General features: G+C 36.8%; 1 protein-coding gene across 1 annotated transcript in view; it reads right to left on the reverse strand.

Annotated features, from left to right (window-relative positions):
* The window catches only part of GFRAL (GDNF family receptor alpha like), a gene marked incomplete at both ends in the record, with an annotated part of 58,614 nt that overhangs the window by 19,345 nt on the left and 11,892 nt on the right, over nucleotides 1–27,377 (reverse strand). The window contains 3 exon segments of the mRNA XM_079712625.1: nucleotides 12,758–13,008; nucleotides 18,250–18,580; nucleotides 19,488–19,544. Of these exon segments, the coding sequence (XP_079568751.1) occupies nucleotides 12,758–13,008; nucleotides 18,250–18,580; nucleotides 19,488–19,544 (639 nt within the window).

Below are 27,377 nucleotides of genomic sequence, written 5' to 3' on the forward strand. Positions count from 1 at the left end.
CAGGGATCCCTGTTTGCTTTTTCATGTTTATAACATGACAATCTTTGTCCTAATACATCTGGGGTATATTAATAATTTATTCATAATAAGAAACAGGCATCACCTCACCATTCTTTAATCAAAACCAGCACCTCTCTTGCTATTGACTTGGGATATCTTATCTCATGGGGATAAATGGGAGGTGATGAGATCTTTTGTTCCATTGGCTTGGTAAGCAAACTAAAACACACTTAGGAATCATGATTCTAGGGATGGCATTTTTTTTTCTTTTCTTTTCTTTTTCTTTTTGGTTCTGAAACCAATTCCAATGGGCAGGTGATCTGCACACCTACAAGCAATTCTTGGGTCACCAGAGAGGTGTCTTAGTGTTCAACTCAATTCGGATACCATCTACCCAGAGATGGCGTCAGATTCCAAAAGTCCTACAAGACTCCCCCCCACACATGTCCACATTTTTACTTGTACTTCTGTCCCACTAGCCATAAGTGAGAGGTTCCCAGGACTTCTTCCTCGGGCTCAATTAATTTGCTAAGAGTGCCTCACAGAACTCAGAGACACATTTTAGTTACTAGATTGCTGGATTATTATGAAAGGATATAATTCAGGAACAGCCAGATGGAAGAGATGCATAGGGGAAGGTGTGGGGAAAGGGCTCGGAGCTTCCATGCCCTCTCCAGGCATCACTCTCCATCACCTCCATGTGCTCACCAACCTGGAAGCTATAGAAACTCTGTCCTTTTGGGTTTTTATGGAGGCCTCATTACATAAACATGACCAATGATTAAATCATTGACCATGGGTGTGATTTCAACCTCCAGCCCCTCTCCCCTCCCTAGAGATTGTGGGGGTGGTGCTGGAAGTTCCAACCCTCTAATCCCTTGGTTGGCTCCCCTGGCCACCAGCCCCTTATTCAGATTACCTAAGGGCATTCCCAAAGTCTTCTCATTAACATAACAAAGGACACCTTTATTGCTCTTATCACAGGGTTTTAGGAGCTCTGTGCCAAGAGCAGAGTCCAGGTTGAAGACCAAATACAGTAGAGACAAAACCCTTGTATCTTGGGTCCTACATCTGAGGATTGAAAATATTTGGAAAAAAATTACAGAAAATTCCAAGAAACAAAACTTGAATTTGATGCACGCTGGTACCATTTTTTTACATAGCATTTCCATTGTATTTACAATTACTTACAAAGCATTTACATTGTTAGGTATTATAAGTAATTGTAAAAAGAAAATAAATAAAAAACAAAAACCTCAATTAAATAGAGTTGGGAGAGTAGGATGGGGAGCTCTCACACGCTATTACAACAGCAGAGGCCACAAGAAGAAGAAAGACTCCCCTTCTTTCCTGGCAAGGACTCAGCCAATGAAAAGCCATGGAATCTATTTACTCCAGCCCTCCTGACTTCCTTTTCCCCTTCTGTAAAAGCCTTCTCCTTCCCTTGCCATTTGGGAACTTGCATGTGGCTTGCCGTGATTGTAGATCCCAAATTTCAATTTTCTGCTGATCCCTAATAAACCCATGTTTGTGGAAGAAATATCTGAGTCTATTTGTTTCAGAACAGTATAATCTAGAGAGGATTTAAAGTATATGGGAGGATGTGTGTAGGTTATATGCAAATACTATTGATACACAATTTTAGGCAGGGGACTCAAACATCCATGGATTTTAGATGGAACCAATCCTCTGTAGATACTGAAGGACAGCTATATGTATTGCTTATTCTAATTCACAAGGTCACAGTATCTCAAAACAACCAACGTTGAAGCTCCTCCAATGCAGATAGTGTATGCTTATATAGATGACTCATGTAAGAAAACATTGGTAAACTTTGGCTGACTTCAGAAAAGAATCAATGCAATAAGTACTCCAAGCCAGTGTTCTTGTGGACCATGAAGAGCAAAATGTAGTCACTTATGTCAAAGAAACCTAAAGTGGAGGTGGAAGGCCATTAAGGAAGTGAAACACACATCCAGCCCTGAACGCAACATACTTTTGACCCAGGCATCCTAAGACCACTTGGAACCTGTCTTCTTTACTCCCTAGAGACAACAGTTTAGCAGCCAATCTACTACCAGCAAGTGGCTGAATGCCTGCCGACATCGACCCGTAGTTCCGTAAAAATAACCTATGTAACTTCTCTGGGATACCTTTGTCTGTTGCCTTTATGAAACTGATCATTTTATATTTCCCTCAGAGCACATTTGGGTTGCTACACGAATCAGTGCCTCCAAAACTGCAATGCTTAAGACCGCAAACAAACTATTTTTGTTACTTGCAGTGTTCAGCATTTCTTGGTTGACATTCTTGACATATGGTACCCAGACAAGCTGTATCTGCAACACCTGATGCACTAATTTCATCTCAGAACTACTTAATCAGAAACTCTGGGGTTGGAACCCAGCAATGTGTTTAACAAGCACTGTAGGTGATTCTCTTGCAGTTAAAGTTTGAGAACCACTTCTCTAAGCCACTATCTCAATAAAAGTTTTAGGAATGATAAGAACATCTGTTTGGAATCTTTCATGACACTATGATGCCTACTGATTACTAGATTGACACAATATACCACGCTGATTATGTTGATCTGTTTCTTAGTAGCAGACAGTTTACGAGATATGTAAGTTATTTGATATTTATTAAATTATACTTTTTTTTTCCTTAAAGGTCTTTGAGAGATTATCTAGGTCCATGCTACTCAGAGTATGACCCCTGGACCAGCAGCATTAACATCACCTGGGAGTTTGTTAGAAATGCCAATCTCAGGCCTTCACCTAGAACAACTGAATCAGAATCTGCATTTTAACTAGAAACTATGTGATTCTTATACACATTAAAGTTTAAGATCAAATGTCCAACTTCATCATCTGACCTAAAATCATTCAAACATATATTTAAGATGTCACTTATTCTGAGAAAATATGACACCTTAGAACTTCTGGAAATTAGTCTGTTTCCCACATCATCTGTGTGACATCATAATGGTTATGGAAAAATTATTGATTTGTGTGATTTTCCAAATCCCTCAAAGTCTATAGTAAGAGTTTATATTTGCTGAATTTTACTATTGTTACGGATATTTCTTTACATGAATTAACTGATATAATCTTTGCACTAACATTCTGGGTTAGCATTGATTTTCCATTTCACAGACAAGAAATTGAGGCCAAAAGTGAGTAACTTGTTCACAGTTACTTATCCTGTAAATGATGGAGAAATTATCCAAACCAGCATGCTGGTGCCATATTGCCTCTCTAAGAGTAGGCTCTAGAATAAGGTCTATTAACACTTCCAAACATGACATCTGACTATTAGAGGCATTGTTGTTGATCATGGTTTTTAATCAAAAAATCAAGGCTGGGGCCAAGGAAGAAGGGAGGTGAAAAAAGCTCTGTGTGTATTTTAGGTTTGAAAGTTAATAAAGGTTTAATGCACTGATTTACCTCTGAGGCCCAGAGCCAAAGAAATATCCAGAATTCTAAGTAGCATAAAAGCCTAGAGTTACAGAGTTTACCATGGGTCTGATTTTTTTACATTGGGTGGTAACTTAAGTCATTCTAAAGAAATGGTTTATTTGTTTTTATTATTCTTTATGTTGCTAACTTATAACACACATGCTGTTCTCTAAAGAGTTCTAAAGAGTTTGCAAATAATGAAAAACAGGTTCCTAAAGGAATAATTTTTAAGGGGAAAAACATACATTTATAAGTGAGTGTCTACGAATTGGATGTACTACAAATTCACCATGGAGCCACTTTAATCCCGAAAATACAAAATACTGGACAATTTAGAGGCTATGTTATAAATATGAATACAGAGTAGAGAAATTATGTTGAATGTTCCTTGGAAAACCAAGAGATTTTTTAGCACCTGGACTGAATTTGAAGGAAACTGGACTTGAATTAGAGTTTTGTGTAGGAACCAAGAAAAAGTCAGTGGTTTTGGCTAGATGAAGTGATTTATTTAAAGCCAAAACTTAACATAAAGCTCCTGGAATACCAACCTATACGAATTGGCTATAAGAGAAAGTGGTGTGAGTGTGTGTGTGTGTGTGTGTGTTGTGTGTCTGTGTGCATATGTGTGAGCATATGAGGGGGAAAGAGAGAGAGAGAGAGAGAGGGAGGGAGAGATTTTTGTAATGGAAATGTCTTTCACAATTCACTTCACTCACTGTTTTATTTAGAGTCTATAACCTTACTTTCTCAAACAGCCAGTGACCAGATGATAATAAAAATTAAAACAAGAATTGAAAAAAAGTGAGTTTGAGCCTCTATTAATCCACTTTGCACAGTCTTTAAATTATTTTCCTGAAAATAAGTGTAAAATGTTATGCAGTTTAGGAAAAATATACAAAACTATGTGTTAAGCACTTCTATACCTAAGTGGGTGTGTTTAAAGGACCTTCTATAAGAATGCTCATTAATGGAATGTTACTTTTAGATCAAGACCTTCACTGGAAATAGACAGATGAAATATTGTAAGGCAAGATAAAACAGTGAAATAAGTAATCTATCCATTGAACAGAGACAAATATGTAAGACAGTCTTACTGGCAATGTTGATATCTAAGACGCGACCTCAATAGACAGATGGGTGAGAAGTGTGGCTACAGGAAGAAATAAAGTTGTAGAAATACTTACTAATCTGAGGGCTCTTTTTCCAAGTTTCTTAAAAGGCTATACCCATGTTTAGGAGTTTTTATATGAATATTTCACAAAAGCCAGGTAGTTTTGTAAATCTATTGGAGACTGTCTTTTCTCATCCTTGTTGCTAATGGACAGGGCTACCTGTATCCTAGAGTTCATTAAGGGGATAACACACATTTAAGAGCAAAAATGTGTTAGAACCAATTGCCTGTTTCAGTGTTGACACCACACAAGAGTCAACTGTAAAACATTTTCCCACTATTCAGACTTTTTGAAAGTAGAACTGTGAAGAGGAAAAGTATTGGAAAATATAAGGAGCCTGAAATGTTTTTATTAAAGTGGGCAGTAGCAGCCCAGTCTTATTAATTCCTGATTCTTTTGCTCAAATATTTGAATTGAAAATTCCAGCTTAAGTGGAAACAGAAATGAGTGAGGCTCTTAATAGGAAAGCTATATTATGAAGAGAGGTCTAATAAGGAGGGAAAGAACAATGGTATTCAGAAGGCAGTGCTGCCATAGAGATAGAGTTGATTCGTTGATTCATTCATCCATCCATCCATCCATCCATCCATCCATCCATCCATCCATCCACTCACTGTTTACTGAGTAACTAATGTGTGCCAACTGTGTTTCTAGGCACTGGGGTGAAGCAGGCCAACTTAAGAGCTGCATGGTATTAGTCTTGCCTTTCTGTGCACAGGAGTTTCTCATTCCATGAGAGGTGTGAGCTAAAAGAGGTTCTGGGTTCTCTGGCCAGTGCCTGGGTTTTTCCCACATGTGGAGTAGAGCAGTTGTTCCCAAACTTGGTTGAAAATCAGAAACACTTGGGTGACTTTTTTAAAATACAGATTTCTGAGATCTACCTCAGGCCTACTGAATTAGAATAATTGAGGTTAGGATCAAATATCTATATTTTAAACAAAACCTTTAGATATTTCTGAAGGATGAACAGGTTTGAGGGACAAGAATTCCATATCCATCTTCTCAGTACTTTGCGGTTTTCTTTGTGATAATCAGGCTCTTCATTAATAATGAAAAGATTGTTCCTAACAGAGTTGGGGAACCAGCTGTCTTTAGTGAAACATTAATATAGAAACTCCTAAACATGGGTATAGCCTTTGTTAAACATCAGAAAAAGAAACCCAATAGTCCAGTCCTGAATCCAGGGCCAAAAAACAATGGTATCTAAAGTCAGGGTGATTAAAATGTATAGAATATCTGCTATGTAACAGTCAGTTTATACACTTAATCTCATTCAAGCTGTCTGGATGCATATGGCATCTCTGGCAAGCCCTAATAGAGGTACAGCACAGACCCCTTGAATTCTAGAGCAAAGCTCCACCCTCTGTAGGAGAAGCCCGTTTGCCATTTAAAATATAGCTCCTAACATGCTGCTGGGTATTAAGAAATTCATTAAGTCATTGGTTCCCAGAAAGGTGAGTACAGGATATCATTGCTAACTAAATGGACAGCTGTCACACCACAGACCCACCTAGATGTGGCCTGAGAGACCAGTGGTGAGGGGACATCCTCTCCAAGGGAGAGCATGAGCAGTGCTCTTGATTGCCCACTTTGCAGAGACAGACATGGATAGAAGTTAAGACTGGTGGGCAGTGGTAGATTGCTTGATCAGAGAGATGGAAGGAGTATCCTTGAAAGACTGTAGACAAGGGAATGAGGGGAAGAGGCGTATGGAAGGTGCTGTGGTAGTAGCACAAAGTGGGCAGATCAGATAGTATGCACCATGGAGTAGGCCCTCAACAACCAGGTCAACTGGTGACCTGCCCAGAGGAGGCCAACCACGCCCTCTTCAGCCACGCAATGCCTGTGCACTGAGCATGTGGTGGCAAGGATGGCAGTCATGCGTGGCCCCACAGACTGGACTCCCTCTCCCTCAGGCTGGCCCATCAAAGTTCTGCCAGTGCTGAATGCCAAACAGCCCAGCAACAGCAGAGACCTGTATGGAGCCCACAGTTTGGCAGGTGGGTGGCAGCCTGATGATACCATAACCCTTCCACCCTGAAGAAGGCAGCGATGCATTCCTGCTGGAATTTATACCTATTCTGGGTATGGATTTGCCTTTGCTCCTTACCATCAAATACTTCCTCCAATGCCTAGTCCATCTTTGTGCAGATGCAACCTGACAGTGCTTCCCCTTGGATCTGGCCCTGGACACCTCCTTCCCTCTTCAGTGCTTTTCTGTCCCTGCAGCATGAGATGGACATTAGGCTCCACTCAGCATTTATATATGTACAATACACAATTTCCAGGGAATCAAGGTTCATGGGACCACCCCTGATAAATGGGACACAGAATCCAAAGGATGTCTTTCCTGTCCTTCTGCCATGAAGACAGTTCTGAGATGCATATCTCAAAGCACCTTGGAAGGTCCCAAAAGGAACAGGAACACTTGAAAGAGCTGGAGTGATAGTGTGAGTTGATTCCTCTTGACTGCATTGTACGGAGTTTTACAATAAAGATATGAGCTCACGTAGAAACTGGCTGGTTTTCAAGCAGAGATCAGAGAGATTAAAATGAGGACCCTGTGACATAAAATCTGACTGTCTTAGGTCCCAAATAGTAAGAGATACGACTGAACAAGATTGTCCCGTCATAAAAGTCCCAGTATTTCTGAGTTAAACAAATTGACTCAGCTATGCAGCAAAAATCAGATTGAGGGGAATACATTTTCACCCAAGTCCATTGTTTAGATTAGCTTAAATCATTGCATAAGAGAGAGATGAATGGGGGTGAAGAAGCCAGGCAACAAGGCAGACTTGGGAACTAGTCAAGAAAACACTTTTTTTATTGTGGATACTGGCACATGGAACTGACTGAAAGCAAATATATTAGAAACCTAACACATTTTAAAGAGATTATGTTGCCAAGGAAGCCACCGGTTGGCTTGCAAAGAGTCTGTGACTGCTAAATGTTAAAGCAACTCACGGTCTCTCAAACCTCGTGAGCAGGATATGGACCCTAAGAGAGCTCCTGTTCCCGAAGGAGGGCATCCTCTCCCCCAGCCTACTGCAGATACAGCTGTGGAGGATGGTGGATAAGGAAAAAGCTTCCAGAGGGCAAGATGGGAGCCTTAAGGGTTGTTCTTCCCTGGTATCTGTCAGAGAGGCTTCAAATGACTACCAGGCAGGATTTCATTACTGGGTGCTATAACTCTCCCTTTTTGCCTTATTTTGAATGGACGTCTTTATTGAGGTTATGCTGTCCCTGTTAATATACCTATAACATGCGTGCATGCATGTGTGTGTGTGTGTGTGTGTGTGTGTTATTTGTGTTGGAGGGATGGTAGGGAATAACTGCTCTTTCTAGTTCATGGGCTGCCTGTCCACTCCATGGTGCTACATCATCTGGATTGCACATCACCCAAGATCCAGGTCTTTGAGCTAGTGACTGTCGCTGGATGAACATTTGGGAAACACTGGGTCATCTCCCTTGGGGAAAGGGTAAGTACATTCTCTTTGTAGACAGAAGAGTGAAATAGACATTGGGTGAATTGTGGCAGAGCCTTACTTGTCAATTAATAACCACAGTTGCCTTTTCTTCTGGTTCAAAATTGTACTACAGTTTCCCACCTTTCTTGCAGACAGCTGTGGCCATGTGGTTGAGTCATGGTCAGCAGGACGTGGGTGTAGGTGATGTGCACGGCTTCCACTACCAAACCATAAAATACTCCTCTGTGACTATGTTGCTTTCTGCATTCTGTCGTACCCTCTTTCCAGCTGAGTGGAGAGGGCTTTGAAGTCCGTCATGAGAAAGAGACACACATTGGGAAGAGGCTGGTCCTTTAAATATAGGCTACTGGGCTTCCCTGGTGGCGCAGTGGTTGAGAGTCTGCCTGCCGATGCAGGGGAAACGGGTTCGTGCCCCGGTCTGGGAGGATCCTGCGTGCCGCGGAGCGGCTGGGCCCGTGAGCCATGGCCGCTGAGCCTGTGCGTCCGGAGCTTGTGCTCCGCAACGGGAGAGGCCACAACAGTGAGAGGCCCACATACCGCAAAAAAAAAAAAAAAAAAAAAAAAAAAAAAAAAAAATATATATATATATATATATATATATATATATAGAGAGAGAGAGAGAGAGAGAGAGAGAGAGAGAGAGAGGCTACTATGCAGCCTTTAAAAAGAATAAAGCCATCATATGTGTACAAACTTGCAAATGGGTCCATCATATATTCTTATATTAAAAAGGGAGCTGTAGATCAGGATGTATAGTTTGATTCCATTAAAAAATATCTGTGCGTGTGTGTAAGGGAGAGGTAGGCACTGCTTGAGTGTGTACAAAATGTATAAGGTACGTATATCTTACAAGCCAAAAAAAAAAATAGTGTTAGAAAGAATGTACACCAATCTTGTAAATGTTGGCTCTCTCTAGAGAATGAGATTGGGGGAAGAATTTAACTTATTTTTGTTCCTATATTTTTTAAATTTTGTTTAAGCTTGTATCCCAATTATAATGTTTTCTGTTCCCTATAAGATTTAATTGAAATAGGTAGTCTCCTTTTATGTATTTATTCTTTTTAAAAAAATTCTTCAAAAAGAAGCTGAGCCTTCAGGGGCAGAATGGGTTTATTTCCAAACCTCTTTAAGAGATTTGTCTACAGTTGGCATAAAAAGACAATTTTGCACTAGGAGAAAAGAGAATATTCCTGTCAGCATGTGGTACACACACATCTATAGATTGAATTTTTCAGTGTAGCAGGGAAAGGCAACAGCAATCTCTTAATTCTTTCCATTTCTGTGGTCCTCTCTGTCTTAACCAAGTTTTTTCTCTTCCGTTTCTCTCATGCCTCTCTCGGCTCTAACTGTCAACAATTTACTCTGGGCTGCAGGATGCCAGAGAGAAGTGAGTCTGTGGATGCAGAGGTGTACAGGTGAGTGCAAGTTGGTGGCCAAATACCCAGCGCCTTCAGGATGCTCAGTGCCCAAATGTGGTCCTTCAGACTGGAACCAAGGCACACTCTTCAACATGTTTTCAAAGCTCAGATCTGAGACAAGAATGAAGAGGTTCTGCCTGAGAGGGCTGTGGAGCATCCTGAACGAACACGAGCTTGTTGTCCTCATGGTGTTACAGGCAGGAGAACAGTGTGGGCTGCAGTCAACCAGCCAGGGCTGGGATCCTGCATCCACTGCATCCTGGACATGGAAGCCAAGTGACCCAGCTCACCTCTCAGCTGCCTTTATCTCCCGTGTGAAACTGCAGAAATAGTGTTGTCCAGCTCATGGAATGATTAAGGTTAGATGAGGAACGTGAGCCCAGATAAGCACTCATTCTAGCAACTCTCTCATTTTTTATAATTATTATAAGACTCTGACTTGGATACATCAAGGTAGATGACCTCCAGATTTGTTTCAAGCAAGTGTTCTTCAAACTTCCGAGAGCAGCACATTACTGAGTCATGAAGTCAATTTAGTAGGTAGTCAGCATTGAAAAAATATAATGCAATCAAATAATAATTTTTAAAAAACCGAAGACACAGCACGTAAAAATCTAATGTCGAATGCATTGCTTACTGTGGTCTGAGGTCAAGTGAGTTTGAAAAACAATGACTTGAAGCCAAACAAAAGTGACAAATGGAAAATTTTCTCCAACTGTCCTCTCTGTTCTATTCAGTTCTGCCCCTTTCAGGTAAAATGAGCAGAAGGTGAAGGGCTTTGGAAACCAGCTGTAATGAGAGCTGTTTTTTTTTTTTTTGAGAGGTTGATAAAATGTTCTAATATTTTTTTAATTTTTATTTTATATTGGAGTATAGTTGATTAACAATGATGTGCTAGATACAGGTGTATTTTGATAAAGTGTGAGCATGCTGGGCTGATGTGAAAATTCAGAGGCAGTGGTTAGAGTTCATTCAAAACTCTCCATGTGCTACCACTTCCCAAGTATATGGGGCAGGGGATGAGGGTTTGTTAGAACTAGCCAGGCTAAGGATTTAATTTGTGTTCTTGTCTGAAACTTTTCCTATTAATTCAAGTACTCAGAACCCTGACAGAAGGCCTTTAAGGTTCCTTTAATTCTATAAATGCATCACTTAAAATTCCTACTTTTAGTAAGTAATGTTTGAGGAGAAAACCTCATCGTGTTTAGTCTTCCGAAGTGAGTGAAGAAAAGTGAAATCATTTTGAATTTTTATTTTTCTAAAACATTATAAAGTATGTCAATGTTTATGGATTTTTGTGTCCATTTCTACTGTTTCTTCATGAATATATATATGTATTTTTGCTCTATACAGGTAGTGAAATACAATGAAAGCAAAACATAAGAATTATTAAAAACACATGGGAGAAAACCCAGTTTGGAAGTAGAATTAGGTTGCTCGCACTGGCATTCTTAGGGAATTTATGCCCAAGGAATTGATTACCACTAACTTGTAGAAACTACATTTTTTTTTCCGGACACCATTTAATATGGAAAAACCACTTATAAATAATCATGAGAGTGTAATTGTATATATTGTTGTTGGTTTAAGTTACTTTATTTGGTATTTCCTTTTGTAATATTATGAGCCATTCATTACAAATACCTTTAGTTCCAACAGAATTAGCCACTAAGTATTAATCAGAGAGGAAGATTATTTAGAAAATATGGCTCAACATATATCATGCGATTTTCCTCTTTTTATCATGATTTCAATTGAAATATGTCTGTAGTGCTAATTATAGAAATTCCACAGAGAGCTCTGTTGGAATCAAACCATACAGTCTGAGTCATATGTTTATTATCTAATACATAACAAATCACAATTTGCTCATATTGGCTAATGTGTATCGCTTTAGTATCTTTAAAGAAAAATAGAACAAAATTTAAAAAATGTGCATATCTGTTTATAGTTAGATAGATATATGTAAGATATATACAGATCTATATCTGTCAAAATTTATATAAATATAAAGATTTTTTTGCAATGAAATGGTAAATGTCTATTATTCCTTCCTGGAAATGGTGCTTGTGGTTTGGTGGTTACACATAGGGGCTTAGGAGCCTGGGATGTTTTGGGACTCACATAGTTGCATGGATTAACCTTGAAGGTAGATGATGGAGAGGTCTTGAATTAGTGTGTGATCACATCGTCAGGCTTTTTCCTAGAAGACTTAATAGCCAAATCCCTCTCAACCATTTGTTCCCTTTGAGACTGTAGACAAATTATTTAAATTCCTAAATCTGTTTTCTTATCCCTAAAATACTGTACATATAACTTTAGAAAATGTGTTTTCCATTCCCTCATACAGGTAGATCAGCAGACATATTAAAGACCAAGGGGAGATAACTAAATCCAGGGGTAAATACATTTTACTTAGGTTGGGACAGCCATATAGTAGATTATTAACTGCCCCCTGATGAATCCAGCTTTGGATATACACATCTTTCTCACTGTGACTATGAGATTGGCCATGTGACTTGTTTTGTCCAGTGGGACACTTGCAAACATAGCAGAAGCTTGAAAAGTACTTGTTCACTGGGGATTAGCTGCTAGGGATGCTGCCATCACCATGAAAGATCCAGGGTCTACTGCTGCAGAGGTCATGTGGAAGAGAACCACGCCATCCCAGCCAACAGTCTTTGCTAAACAACACCTGAACAGACTGGCCTCAGTCTCACCACCAGATGATTGTACCTTCATGAGAGACCCCAAACAAGACCATCAGAAGAACCACCCAACTGAGCCAAGCCCAGTGAGAATTGTGAATAAATAAACAATTATTTCAAGCCACCAAGATTTGGGTTGGTTTGTTACTTGCAATAGATACCTGTTACACTCAGTTATCTGGTATGATAAACCTTTTATGCTGTTGATATTGAAGTCAATGTGACACCTAGGAGTGATCATTCACATAAATTAACAACATGTATCACTTGCAGATAAAAGAGTAAATTAGCAAATGTGCAAAGCATAATCAGAAAATAAATTTTAAGATTAAAAATATAGAGTTGACTTTGTGACCAAATTTTCTGTGCTGGATTACTACTTTGTGCTGTATAGGCAAAAACAAGAAATATATTATATATGTGTGTGTGTATATATATATGTGTGTATATATATATATATATATATATATATATATATATATATATATATATACATATAGTTGGGTAACTTACTGAAACATGATTTTCTATGAAGCATATGCTGGAAAATCTTGCACAAGTATTCTTCACTTTGGGTAGCGGTCTTACAGGTGCACTGCACTTGAAGGACTGTCCCAAGGGTACCAATGTAAGCAGCTTTGCAGTCATTACTTCCGGAGCAAGTGAGGTCTTGCTTGCTTAAGGTACTGATACAGGTCTCATCCTCATGGCACTTTCTTATCACACGCTGCCAGCACTTTGCCTGGAATGTTCTATAGCGCCTCCTAGAAAGAGTCAAGAGATGGAATTAGTCTCTGAATAATATTATTTCACACTAACATGTAGTGTTGCCTCACCTAACAAAAGATTGACATAAAGCAAAATGCCTTCTAGATGCTTCTAAACATAGTTGAAAACTAAGTTTGTACATTCAAACATCCCAACAGAGAGTGTGGAAGAAAACATAGAGAAAACTTGTGAATTATTTTCCTTTTGTGTTGAAAGACAGAGGTTAAGTTTAGGATTCCCTGGATGACTCTTCCTTCACTACTAATTTTATTTCACTGGGAGATGATTTGCAGTAAGAACTCCTTGGGAGATTTTTTAACAATAATTTCTGAAGCAGAATGTGGTTTTGAGACTAGCATTTGGCCATTGACTCCTACCAAGTGATTTCAGAAAAGTCTCTTGACTTTTCAAGAGAGTTTTCCCACAGGATGGGAGGTACTGTATTCTTTCTCAATATTTCTAGGCAGACTAATTAGAGTAAACAAAATGCTCTGAGGTTCTCTGGCAGCATGAGCTAATTTAAAGCAAAACATGAGTTGATTTAATGGTCGAGATAATACATTAGAACCATATCCATTCATAACTTTTCTGACTACATATATCATTCTTGCTGTATTAGCTTTGAATAAAATCTGGATAGTGTACAATAATTTCATATTTGGAACTTTCACAGTAAGAAAATATCTACTTAGTGGAACCAAGAATATTAATCTTCCTATTTATTATGTATAATTATTTTTTCCCTGTCTTGAATATGTCACCATCAAACATGCATGAAAACTCTCTGAGTACATGTCATTTGTCCTGCGCTTATTTGCTTTCATGATGTTACTCTGCTTAAATCCATAAATCACATTATTTTCAATAATCTTGTATTTTAAGTCATCTTAAAGGAATCAGCTTTTAAATAGTGGTAAAATTTAATTAATATATTAAAATTTATATTTAATAAAATACTACAAAGTTTTTGAGCATATAATTCTGAATCCAGAGGAACAAATATGTTCCTTTAATGCAATTAAGGGTTTTATATATAAGATGTCATCTAGATGTAAACATTGGCAGTATTGGTTGTCATCTATGAGGTTGACAGGTGCCATTTAGTCTTTCTTAAATATATGTTTTACAAAGTTTAAGTTGCATGATTTATCTCCTCATAAAAGTTATTTCATTCAAAAAAGTAGTTGTGAAATTTTGCAAAAATGATGAACTGAAGGATATTTAATTAAAAATTAAAATATTATAAAAATACTTTGGAATACTTACTATCTAAATTATTTGAAAAAATTAAATATGGCAAAATATTTTATATTATAGAAATTTTGTTTTATGTTTGAAATGTTTTGCTGTGTACCTGTTTCATTATCCTTATTTTCTCGATATACTGAAATTTCTTTTTCTGGTTTATTACTTGAACCATTAAGTATTTAAAAGAGTAATTTTTAAAATAGAGTTGATTATTTTGTTTTTAGTTTTGCTATAAGTTTATGGTTATATTGTAAAATGTAAGAGAATATGGTCTGTGTAATTTCTACACACAAAATGTATTACATTTGCCTCTGTGACCTAATATATAGTCATACTTTGTGAATATTCCTTGGCACTTAAATATGTCTATTGTAGAGTTTTGCTTTTAAAAAGTAGGTAAAATTTCCTGTAAGCAATTACTTTTTTTCAGTACTTTCTGGAGTTCATACATATAGAAAAACAGTGTATTGTAATTTCCTGTAAATTCCTAAACATTTATAATTGGCAAAATATAATCTTACCTCCCAGCGTGTATCTGTATTGGGCAAATTAATTGAAAAAATAGTTCTTTATATCACTTTCTTTGGCCTTCTCAAATAAACAGAGGAGTTTCAAGACCAATCATGAAAAGAGTAAGCGGGTACAGGGACAGAAGTTGTATTTTAAAATCCAATTGCTCTGCTTTGCCCCATGTATAAGTGCTTCTGCAAGAAAGATCCATGATAAAGTCTTAACATTCTCACTGAAGAAGTTGTTTTTCATTTGGAGATTTTTTTTCCATCTGAATTACATTAAGGATTATTTAATATAAATACTGGAAATCTCCCTAAGGCAAAATCTGCTTGAGAAAATGACAGAATTTGTCTTTTCATCTTGACAACTAACATTGTATAATATTTCCATCACCTCTATAAAGTGTTCATTCAGAGACTATTTGCACATGGTGAAAAGAAAAAGACACACAATCCTTACTCCCTGAATTAATATATAAAAACAGGAATTACATAAGAAGAGACATGTATCTGTATATTAAAACATTATAAAAATTAAGAAAGTACAGATATTCAAAAGTGGAGGGAAATGAGATGAAGTCTTTTGAGAGCATATCATGTTCCAGACCCTGGACCAAGCACTTTGGAGAGGTTGTGAAACCCAGGAGTTCTTGTGGAGGAAAATCACCAACTCTGTGTCAGTCAGTCTGAGGAGGTGTTGATGCCAAATAAAGTTCCTGCAAGAGTGTGTGTTTCAGAATCCATCACAGGGCTTCTCAAGAATTGTAGCAGCAGATCCCATCACTTGACATTAAAATATGGTATTTGATAGGGAAACTTAGATATATCATCCTGAGAAAATTGAGTACTAATAACTCAAAGATAATGATGTAGAATATCCGGGGCTCTGGCACTGGAATCAGGTAAAGCTTGGTACCGTCCATGGAGACATCTGGCATTTTTACAGGGATTACTTAAAAAAAAAAAGTGTCCTCTGGCTGGGTAAAATGTTATTTGGTTTCACTGTTAGTGAAGATAGATGATAGACAGTAATATTTTATTTGTGATATGAGAAAAATAGTGCAATCAAATGTTTTTACCACATTTAATTGATTATAGGAGATACCATTATTTTATTACAACTAAAATCACTAAAATCACTTGTTGGCAGTTGTTATTGTTTTAATTTAATATATATATATATATTTTTTGGTCACTGAGCTTAAGATGCATTCCAAACATGTTAGGGATATTAAAATGTACAAAAATTTTGCGTCTTTGAATCAATGAAATATAATAGTACACTGAATAAGGATTTTTGAGATATAAATGAGTTTGAAAATTTTTAATTTCATTGTAAAAATATTTTTATTATTAATTTTATTATTCATTCAAGAGAAATAATTAGTAAAACTTAAAATAACTGATAAACATTTGCAGGAAAAGATCCGCAAATAAAACTTTCTTAAGAACTTTGACATTCTATATAAGTTGAAGCAAAAAAAAAAAAAAAAAAAAAAAGTCAATGCTTTAGCATTCTGCTGAGACCTTTACCCTTTATCTTACAGAATGTGTGTTATAGGGAAGCAGTTCTCTTTTCTTGACAAATGTTTACAAGATCTGCAGCTACTTTGCAAGTTGGAATGACTGACAGTAAAGGTGTGAGGATAGTTAAAAGGTGGAAGGAAAACAGTTCACCAAGAATCAGCCCATTCAGGAAGTGATGTCATTAAATCTCATTTGCCAGTGGTTCAAGCAAGGTGACAAATGTGACAAATCTTGCCCTGAGCTATCACACCTAGCCACTTCTCCACACTAAACGTTTATTTTGACCTTTAAAGAAATTTGCTATATATGGAGTTTTATTCATTTAAATACAATTAAATAAATAGTCCCTAATAGAAGGTACTGGGCAAACAAATTAATATGAATTTCTTGGGATAATTATCCCAAGAAGAAGCAGAAGCTTCATCCCAATTAATGCTGGTTGTTAAATAAATCTCCTTTAATGTGGTAATATCAATGTTACAGGTAGTTTTGATTCATCAAGTTTATTCAGTATCCTCTTTCTTTCCTCCATCTTCTGACTCATGTCCAAAGAGGCTCACTTAACTGTGGCTTTCTTACCACACAAAAGATCAATTCACCTTGTATATATAAGGAAATGTGTTAACGAAGACCACAGTGAGGAGAAGAGAAAGCGAAGTTGTTGGTTTCAATTTATGGTTTCCAAGAGGAGTTACCTGCAAAGGTAAAGTCTAGTCTCAACTAGCAGCCAGAGTGGAAATTTTAATAATTGAGCACATCATTTACACCTCTGTTCAAAATCTCCCAGTACTGCTCTTCTTTCTCTGAGTAAATCCATTCTCCTATTTCTCTTCCCCTTGTGCACTCTACCTTCCTTGCCTGAGATCATGTCACACACATTTCTTACTCAGCCCTGGCTCGTCCTTTTGTTTGGTATCTCTTCTTTCCGATATTTATTGAGACAAGCTCATTTTCTCACTTATTCGACTCTGTTAAAATGTCTCTACTGGGGCCACCCCATTGTTTTGCAATTCTTTCACTCTTTTTGCCCATTCACATTTCCCCTTATTGTGTGTGTGTGTGTGTGTGTGTGTGTGCTCCACAGGGCAGGCATTTTTGTATCTTGTACCCTGATGCCTAAAATAATAGTAAGTGCCTGGTAATTATTATTATTATTATTATTATTATTATTATTATTATTTTGCGATACATGGGCCTCTCACCATTGTGACCCTTCCCATTGCGGAGCACAGGCTCTGGACGTGCAGACCCAGCAGCCATGGCTCATGGGCCTAGCCGCTCCAGGGCATGTGGGATCTTCCTGGACTGGAGCACGAACCCGTGTCCCCTGCATCAGCAGGCAGACTCTTAATCACTGCACCACCAGGGAAGCCCCTGGTAATTATTTTTTGAATGAACAAATACATGACTAACATCATCGCCTCGAGAATTAAGGGTGAGAGTTTGGGAAGAGAAAAAGGGTGCATTCCTGACACCATGGCACACGTGTGTTGGGGAAATCCAAACTCTAGCTCCTTCCTCATTTCCAGCCTAAGACACAAAATATTTATTTTGAAGTTTAAAGAGTCACCTCGTCAAACTTCTATGACATTTAACAGCCTTATATAATCACATGCCCAAAAAACAATAATAAAACTGACATACAAGACAGGTCTGTTAAGCAATTCATGAGTCTCACTTGAATATGAAATTTTAATAATGCTATTTCGTGACTACCCAATCCTGACAAACTGAATTGCTTTTATTCCAAAAACATATTCTGCATTTGAATTTTGAAAAGGATACTACACATGTACCATGGATTCAAAACTATGAATTGTCTGGCTTTATTTACATCATGTTGGATGATGGTGGGAACTCTAGCTAATGTAATGAGATCAAGTGTTGGGAATAGACTGTAACAAATAAGGTGCCAAAATCAGAAAGTAAGGTATGCATGTTTTTACTCACCTGCATAATTCATCATTTTGGCAGCTGTGAATTATATCGAGGCAAGTTGGAGCTGGAACTCTGTTCACTGCACATGGCTTGCTGTGAAGAGCTTCTCTGGACTGCTGACAAGGTACGTCAGAAGGAGCACAGTCACAAAAAGCCAACATCTGGACAGTGTTAAAAGGCATATTTTGATAGAATAACTGGATGGCTGCTTGGCAGTGTTTCACATCACACAGGTTTCCATTTGCTGAGCAAGCTTTCAGGTAAAGGGCCAACTGTGTGTTACAGAGCACATCCGCCACACACTCCTCCACCACTTCCAAACAGGACCTGATCCCTCTGATTCCTAAAAGCAATGATATGCCCAGGTCGTGGAAAAGTAAACAAAAAGCTGTACATACAGAATCTGCAAAACACTGTGAGAAGTCCATGAGCAAAATACATTGATGTACCCGTATGTTATTTTTGGCAAACTTTCCTTTTTTTTTCCCCTTAGAGTTAGTATGAACTTACTGGGACCTGAATAGTGGACTATTTGAATCATCTTTCATCTACACTGGCTACATATTGTGATCCAGAAGTGATGGGAAGTGTGTAGGGCCAAAACTGAGCTGCAGAAAAAAATTCTTGAGTCCAAGTTTCTCAAATGTAAACAGTAAATCTTCAGAAATTGCATTTCAGCTATATAGCTAATGGTGCGTTCAGTGGCTCGAATCAAAATGTTCTTGTTCTGTTGCACTTTTTATATGGGGGGGGAAATCTTGACTAAAGGCTGTAGTTATTCCAACATATAAAAATGTTTACATTCTGGAAAACACAGGTATGTGTGAATGCCCCGCCCCCAACACATCCATATACACAAAAAGACCTCAATTTAATTTACGTGATCAAAATATCTATGACATTTAATGAAGACCTAGTCTTTGGTCTTAATTGTAAAATATTCTTCAGCATAACTATGAATAAATGATGGATGGGCAAAACAGATGTCTTGTCACATGAGTGGAAGAAATGCAATGATTTTGTTGCCTTTTTTTGTTTTTTAAAAATTATATTTATTTATTTATTTATTTAAAATTTTACTGGAGTATAGTTGATTTGATTTTCTTGCATTTCGTATGCATTAGAATGATAAAAATATCCACACAATTTATTTTGTAATGGCATATCTTTAAGAAACCTAGTAACTACATTTTAAATTATATTGTCCAGTATTTACAATGCAGATCAAAATAACAATTTATAAACATTACCATGATAAGAAAGAGTAGTTAGATTCCTCTTGAATTTATTATCCTCTTTCATGTTATCTAGAAGGAAAACAAAGAGACTATTTTATTAGTGAACAATGTTCTAAATTTAATAGGAGCATGTGGACTACCTTTATGAGTGAATAATCAAGCAAAAGTACCTATAAGCTCATGTACCCCTTATTTAACCCTTGATACACAAAATTAGTGAGGTACAGATGAAGAAAAATAAACCCCTGAAATATCATTCAAGTCAGTTAAACAGCCCTGCTCTGAGTATCCAGTTACTGGAAGATTTAAACAAATGCTAATGACTAGGCCATGTGCTCAGAAGTAAACAAAGAGTCTGTCTGGAGAGAAAGAACAGAAGGAATATTGTCTGAACCAAAAAACTCTTCCCAGTAAGGTCTTAATTAGATTAAAAGGCAATTTAAAGACTATTTCCACCTCTATCTTAGCCTCCCAGAGTTTTTAGGAATTGTAAGTACAGAATTGAAGACTCTCATTGATGGAAGTGAACTTGGTGACCATCTACTGCTAAAACATTTCATTCCAGAAGCATTGGTTGAGAGAGCTGAATCCTAACCACTAGATCACCAAAGGGGAGGGAGAGGAATGGAGCAGGAGTTTGTAGTTGGTAGATGTAAACTGTTACATTTAGAATAGATAAGCAACAAGGTCCTATTGTATAGCACAGGGAACAATATTCAGTATCCTCTGATAAACCATATTGGGAAAGAATATTTTTAAAAAAGAATGTATATATGTGTATAACTGAATCACTTTGTTGTATAGCAGAGATTGACTATACTTCAATTAAAATAATGACATTTAAAAATCTCATTTAATTGTTCTTTCTTTCAACGTTCAACTTTATAAAAAATAAAGAAAGGAAAAGAAGCACTGGTTGAGCCCCTACTATATACCAGGTGCCATATTGAAGACAAATCGGCAGTCCCTATTGTCAAACCTATTAGGAAATAGAGACACACAAACAAAATCAAAATAAAATAGATGGAGCACTAATAGACATATGCATAAAGTGATAGAATAGAATTATCAGATTTTCATTTTAAAATAAAAATTCAATTTTTGCCATTGGCTATTAAGATACTGATTTCTGTTATGGCATAAGTGTCTCTTCATGTTTCAATCTGTCCTGACTTGAGCTGTCTGTCCAAACTCCCTGCCTGCCCATCTACTGCACATATATGATGGTACAATCATAGGAAAATTCTTTTTACCTCCCGGTGTGTCACAGCCTTTCTAGACTCCTTGTTCCATCTGTTCTCATTATACATGGTTTTTCATTTTTCTACTGGTTAATTCTCAGCTCAAGAATCACTGTCTCTTCTGGAACACACTCTCCTGTATTTCTGGGATGTTTTTTCTTCTGTGCTACTATTCCATATTGAATGAAATCCCAATGAGCAAATTTCAGAGAGTTCTACAGCCTTTGTAACATACAAAAGTCTAGGCTAGACCTTCTATGTTAGGTTAATAGCTCTGCTTTGGAACTGTTTGGTATGGCTGTGCCACTGACTAAAACATATTCAAGAAACTGAGTTCACTTATTGTTATGAACTAAATTTTGTCTCCTTCCAAAATTTATATGTTGAAGCCCTAAATCCTGGTGTGGCTGTATTGGGAGATGGTGTCTCTAGGGAAGTAATTAAGATTAAATGAGGTCCTAAGAGTGGGACCCTGATCTGGTATGATTTGTGTCATTGTAAGAAGAGATATTAGTGTGTTTCCTCACTCTTCCCTCTTCACACACTGCCCCCCAATGGAAATGTCCTGTGAGTACATGGCAAGGAGCCATGAAATCTACAAGCCAGGAAGACAGCTCTCACCAGAAAATCACCCTGCTGGACTTTGATCTGGAACTTCCAGCCTCTAGAATGATGAGAAAATTAATTTTTGTTGTTGAAGCCACCCAACATCTGGTATTTAACTAGGGCAGCCTAATACACTCACAATATGAGTAATTATTACAAAAACAACAAAACAATTCTTTTACCATGGGGAAACAAATTCTATCATGGACCCATGCTATTTATATAATATGAGTAATGCATTATAATAAATTATCTGCACATTAAATCCTAATTCACATTAAATCTTAATCCTAATCCACATTAAATCCTAATGTATGGTGCATACATAGGTATATACACATTTTCTGGAGAATATTTTAAACAGTAGCTTAATTGCTGAAAAGGAGCTAAAGGGCACTATGTCATGGGAACACAGAAAAACATGCACCTACCAGAACTTCATCTGCATTGTAAGATCATACACATTAAAAAATGCACACTGTTCCTGCTTCTTGATCCATTAATATCAAAATATATGCAGACTCTGATATCTTTTCACCCTGCTACCATTCTCGTCCAAGACACCATGCATTTCTCTGTTGACCTCATTTAGTGACATGGTCTCATTTGCAATCCATCAGTGAATGACCCCCAGTTTATACCTACAGTACAGATCTCACTTCTATGTGTCATGCAATGAATTTAGATGTCAATTCTATACCTAGAACTGTCTACTTGATCTCTTCACTTGGATATCTAACATTTATCACTTGCCATGTCCCAAACTGAATCCTGACCTCTCCTCTGTCCACACCAAAGCCTCTTCTTCTGTAGTTGTTCCCATGTTAGTCAATGAAAATAATGGCAACCACATCCTTATAACTACTCAGGACAAAAACCTTGGAGTCAATGTTGGTTCCTTTTTTCCCCTTGCATCCCCATATGATCCATTCACATCAAAACATATCGAGAATCTGACAGCTGTCCACACTGGTCCATCACCCATCATTACAAAAGCTTCCTAACTGGTCTTCCTACTTGGGCCTTATTTCTCTTCAGTCAGTTGTCAACACAAAAAACAGAATTATCCTGTTAAAGATGTAGATCAGACCATGACACTTCCTTGGCTCAAATCCTTCAGTGGTTTCCTGTAACACTCAGAATAAGAGCCGAAAGTTTTGAAATGACCTACAAAGCCTTTCATGATCCTGCCCCTGTTTTATTTCTGGCCTCATCTCCTGCATCTCTCCCCCTAATCTCTCGACTCTACCTCTAGTGTCTTCTTTGCTCTCCTCAACCTTCCAGACTATCCCCAGCTCACCTTGAGCTTGTGTTTCTGCTGACTGAAGTGTTCTTGCCCTAAATACCCACATGACTCATTCCCTTGCCTCTTTCCATCTTTACTCAAACATTAATTTCTTCAGATCAATTTTCTGGCCATCCTATTAAAATTACAAACCAACAACTCAGACTTCTTTTTTCCCCTACCCGTATTATTTTTCTCCTTAGCACTCATACTGTTTATTTTTTAATTTTATTTTTTTAAATTTTATTGGAGTATAGTTGATTTAAAACGTTGTGTTAGTTTCTGCTATACAGCAAAGTGATTCTGTTATGCATATACATATACTCATTCTTTTCCAGGTTCTTTTCCCATATAGACCATTAGAGAATATTGAGTAGAATTCCAGGTGCTATACAATAGGTCCTTGCTGGTTATCTATTTTATATATAGTACTGTGTGTATGTTAATCCCAAGGTCTTAATTTATTGCTCCCCACCCCCCATGTTTCCCCTTTGGTAGCACTCATACTGTTTAAGATATACATCTTCAAATTTTTATCCTATTAATTCCCTCTTACTGGATGTTACAGCCTACTACTAAGACCCCCCTTTTGGTGATTCCAGTATTCATTTCCCCATCTGCTTGTCCTTTTCCAGCATTGCCTCATCCAAAGGAAGTTGCCACATCCAAGGGGGCAGACTTTTTTAGGGGACAGCTCCTATCAAAGAGCTCGTCCATGAGAGGGGCTCAAAGGAGGAGCTCCCGTGTCTCAATGGACAACATCTCTAAAAGGCCATTACAGAGCCAAACGTCTTGTGGAATCAACTGTTTGTTGTGGTCATTGTCTTGCCTTTCAATTTCTCCCTCCACCTAATCCTGTTTTTCTCACTTCTAGATTTTGTTCCTGAGCCCTCAGCCCAGTACTACTCTGTATGCAAACCTCTGTCTCAGAGTCTGTTTCCAGGGAAACTCACCAAGACACTCCTCAGCTGAGAGCCCTAGAGAGCAATGGTTTTTGTGATTTTTGTTCGCTTTTTTTACTGCTTTTTCCCCAGGTCGTAGAACATAGCCTAGGACATGGTAGGCACTCAAAGAAATATCTATTAAGTAAATAAATCATCATCCCTTACTACATTATCTATTTCTTTAATTTTTAAAAATCCCCTAAAAAATAAGAAGCTTCTTAAATGAAGGACAGTTTTGTGTTGTTTTGATCCTGCTGCACCAGACTTAAGACTTAGGACATTGTCAATGTCTCATAAGTATTTGTTCAATGAATGAATAAAATTCACATTATTCTAAAACCTTTTAGCATTTATGTCTTTCTTCATAATCCCTTTTAGACATAGTCATAGTATTACATTTTTTTATTTTCATTGTCTAAGAGAAACACAGGCAGAAATGGCAAAGTCTTTAGTCAACTCATATTTGTGATTATACTTAAGGTTCCCAAATTCCTCCCTTGAATACTGACCTGAAACAATGTCTAGGTTGAATTCATCTTCATTGTCTTCACTGAAGGCTGGAACTGGATTCATCTGAGCATCCTGTATACAAATGTCCTCAAACAAGCTTTTCCAAATTTCAATGCATTTTGCTTCTGAAGAGTCATTGCATTGACAATTCCACAAGATTGTTTCTTTCAGACTTTCTCTTAACGCTGCACACAGGTAGCTTCCATCAAGGGTTTTGCATTGCTCTGATTCCCTCCCACAGGCTTTCTTAAAATATTCATACAAAAGAGCACAATGTTCAGATTCCTGGCATATATGTTCTGCAATGACGCAGTAGATCTTTTTTTCAATCGTTAATGATGTATCTTTCTGATGGAGCCATTGTGTGATGTTGGATTGTGCAGCCAAATATGAGGACAGTGCTGATTCTTCTATAAATAAAAAATGACTAAAACTTAAATATTATGACCTCTTAATGTTTCCTAAAAAGTGTATAGACATATATTTTATAAATATACCAATATCTATTGTCTTTCAAAAGCCATTGAAAACAATATTGCAAGAGAGCTATTACAAATGATCTGGGTTTCTTTTAAAAAATTGAAATTAAAATATTGATTATTTATAGTTTATGTAACTAAACATAATGGTAATGCTCAATTTCATTTAATATTTTATCCTCATTTATTTTGTCTTTTCATTACGTTTTGATGATGATTGGTAGAAATCATGTGTAACTTAAAATACTTATAATCCATTATTTCTCTTGTATAAATTTTTGTGAATTTCCATTTTATCCTAGATATGTACATATACTAAAGTGTTTCTCCACAGTTTTTCATTATTTCCCCTTTAAGAAGCATTTTTAGACAGTTTTTTTCCTAATTCCCTTACCCCCTCGTGAAATTTTAATTCCACAGATATATCGTGCATCTGTTTAGGAACTGTATGTATATCTATGCTTTATATATAAGTGAGAGGTTTTCTACTCACCCCTAAGAACCAATTTTCACCCCTTGGGGGTTATATCCTCATAGAGAATGCATGTTCTACTAGAGAGTTCCAATAAGCACATAATTATATAAAATTTATTAAAAAAAGATAAGAAAACAACCTCAGTATAAGAATCCTTACTTGCTTAACCTAAGCTTTCAGAAGTATACCAACTAATTCTAAAATGTCTCATCTTCCTCTGAGGTCCTTCATGTGGATCTCCACAATGAAAACTTCCTTGACCCTACCATTCTTCCCAAAGTAACTTTTTACCCTGGGGTATTCTTCTCTTAAAAAAAAAAAATGTTGTTCTCTTTTGTTTGTTAAATGAGCTTTCTTATACCTTAGTTTTTACAAATGCCTCATGCAACATAAAGATAATATAATCTATTTCATGATATGAAAATATTTACTTAAAAACTGCCAGGGCATTCTTAGAAGCACTGTTCAGAGTACAGCTTCTGTACTGCATGGGTTTGGAGACACGCACTGTGATAAATTTTTGCACGTTTATCAAACAACAGCTCACATGGATTGCTATAATTAGTTAATCAGGCTTCTCTACTGGAACAGAGAACATCTCTCCTACCCCTTTTGGCCAGCATATGCAGGCTTGTGTGTATGGGATGTATGTGAATTAATTAGTATAATTAATAAGATATATATATATATATATATATAATTAGTTCTATTATATTGGTAATTATATATTTTGAAATAATTTGTAAATCTGTTTAAATGTCAATCTCTTTTACAGTACACATATATGTATGAGTATTTATATATATATTTATATTTACTAATCAAGGCTAAATGAAATAATCTGGCTAAATGCCAATTTTACTCTGCTATGGTTTTAGCTAACCAAGAACAGTGACTCTCTTAACCCATCTTTATTTCCATCCTCCAACATTTATATGATATCTACACATATTAACTGAATAATAAATATCTTATGAATGAATATAGAATTTAGATGCTCAAAATGTGTTTAAAATTAAAAATAAATGATATATTTATTGATCAGTTACTAGGTGTCAGGCACTATGTTGAAAATTTATCATATTAAGAAAAAAAAAGGAAGAAATGTCAAAGCTGATTTACTCAAGAAGTTTACAATCTATAATAAAGAATATAAAAGTGCACATCTGTTATATGTTGAGAAATGTTTTGGAAATGCAAGGGGGAGAGAGAGAGAGAGAGAGAGAGAGAGAGAGACATCTTATCTTGTTGGAGTGATGACCAAAGAGCTGGTGGAGGATGCTGCAGTTGAAATAGGATGAAATAATAAGATTTCAATTATCATTTCCTTTTCCACTCTGAGCTAAATTATAAGCAAGCAGCTGATGCTCTGGGTAAACACCATGATCAGGCCAGGTCCATCATGAAGTGCATTTGTGAGATCATTCAGGTCCTCTGTACAGGGTTTCTATATTCCTGGCTTATCAACATTACCACAGAATAGCATTTAACAAGTATTTGTTATGGAAAAAAATGGTTTAAATGTGAACTGATTTCAGTTTAACTGCTCTAAATTTGTATGTACCTGTGGCTGGTAACTACATTTTGCCAGCATCTTGGTCTGATAGAAATGGTAATGGAGATATAAATGAACTAGCCCTACTATCTTGAAACAAAAGTCAATAAATATTTTTAGTATTTCTATACACTTTCGTTTCAGCCTACTTCAACCTAAAACTAGTAAAGACCTACTCATTAGCTAACTAATGTCATTTTAGTCTCTATCCTATTTGACTTCTCTGCATTTATAATTGTCAATTATTTCCTCTGTGTCTTTCTCTCTTTCACTGGCTTCAAAATTCTTCCTGTAGTTTTTTTTTTTTCCTGTCTTTAAAAACTTCCTTTTGGTTTCATCAACTAGATTGCAAATGTTGTTATCAAAATACTTATATTCTAATGTCATATCTTTTCCTGGCCAATCTTATCCTCCTGCATGCTTGTATCTGTTTCTTACAAACCATTGACTCCCAAATCTATATGTCCATTTAGGATACTCTCCTAAGTGCAAGACCCATGTTTCCAAATGCCAGCCAGCTGAGGTCCACTCCATCACTGCTTTTTTTAAACTATATATTCATCATGTGAAATGTAAAAAAAATACTAACATTTCTAACATGAATGTGCCATAGTGTGCCCTCCCAATGCAAACTCTCCAAATATAACTCACCACTTCTGTCCCCAGTCCTGTCTCCATGTACAGCAATATCCTTGTACCAAGCCAGCAACTTCTACCACACATTTAACAACATTCCATACTCCTCATATCCAACGGAAACCAATTACTATTGCTTGTAATTTACAAATATTTCTTAAATATCTCTTA

This window comes from Hyperoodon ampullatus (assembly GCF_949752795.1).
Source record: "Hyperoodon ampullatus genome assembly, chromosome: 10".
In the NCBI taxonomy this organism is placed as follows: Eukaryota; Metazoa; Chordata; class Mammalia; order Artiodactyla; family Ziphiidae; genus Hyperoodon; species Hyperoodon ampullatus.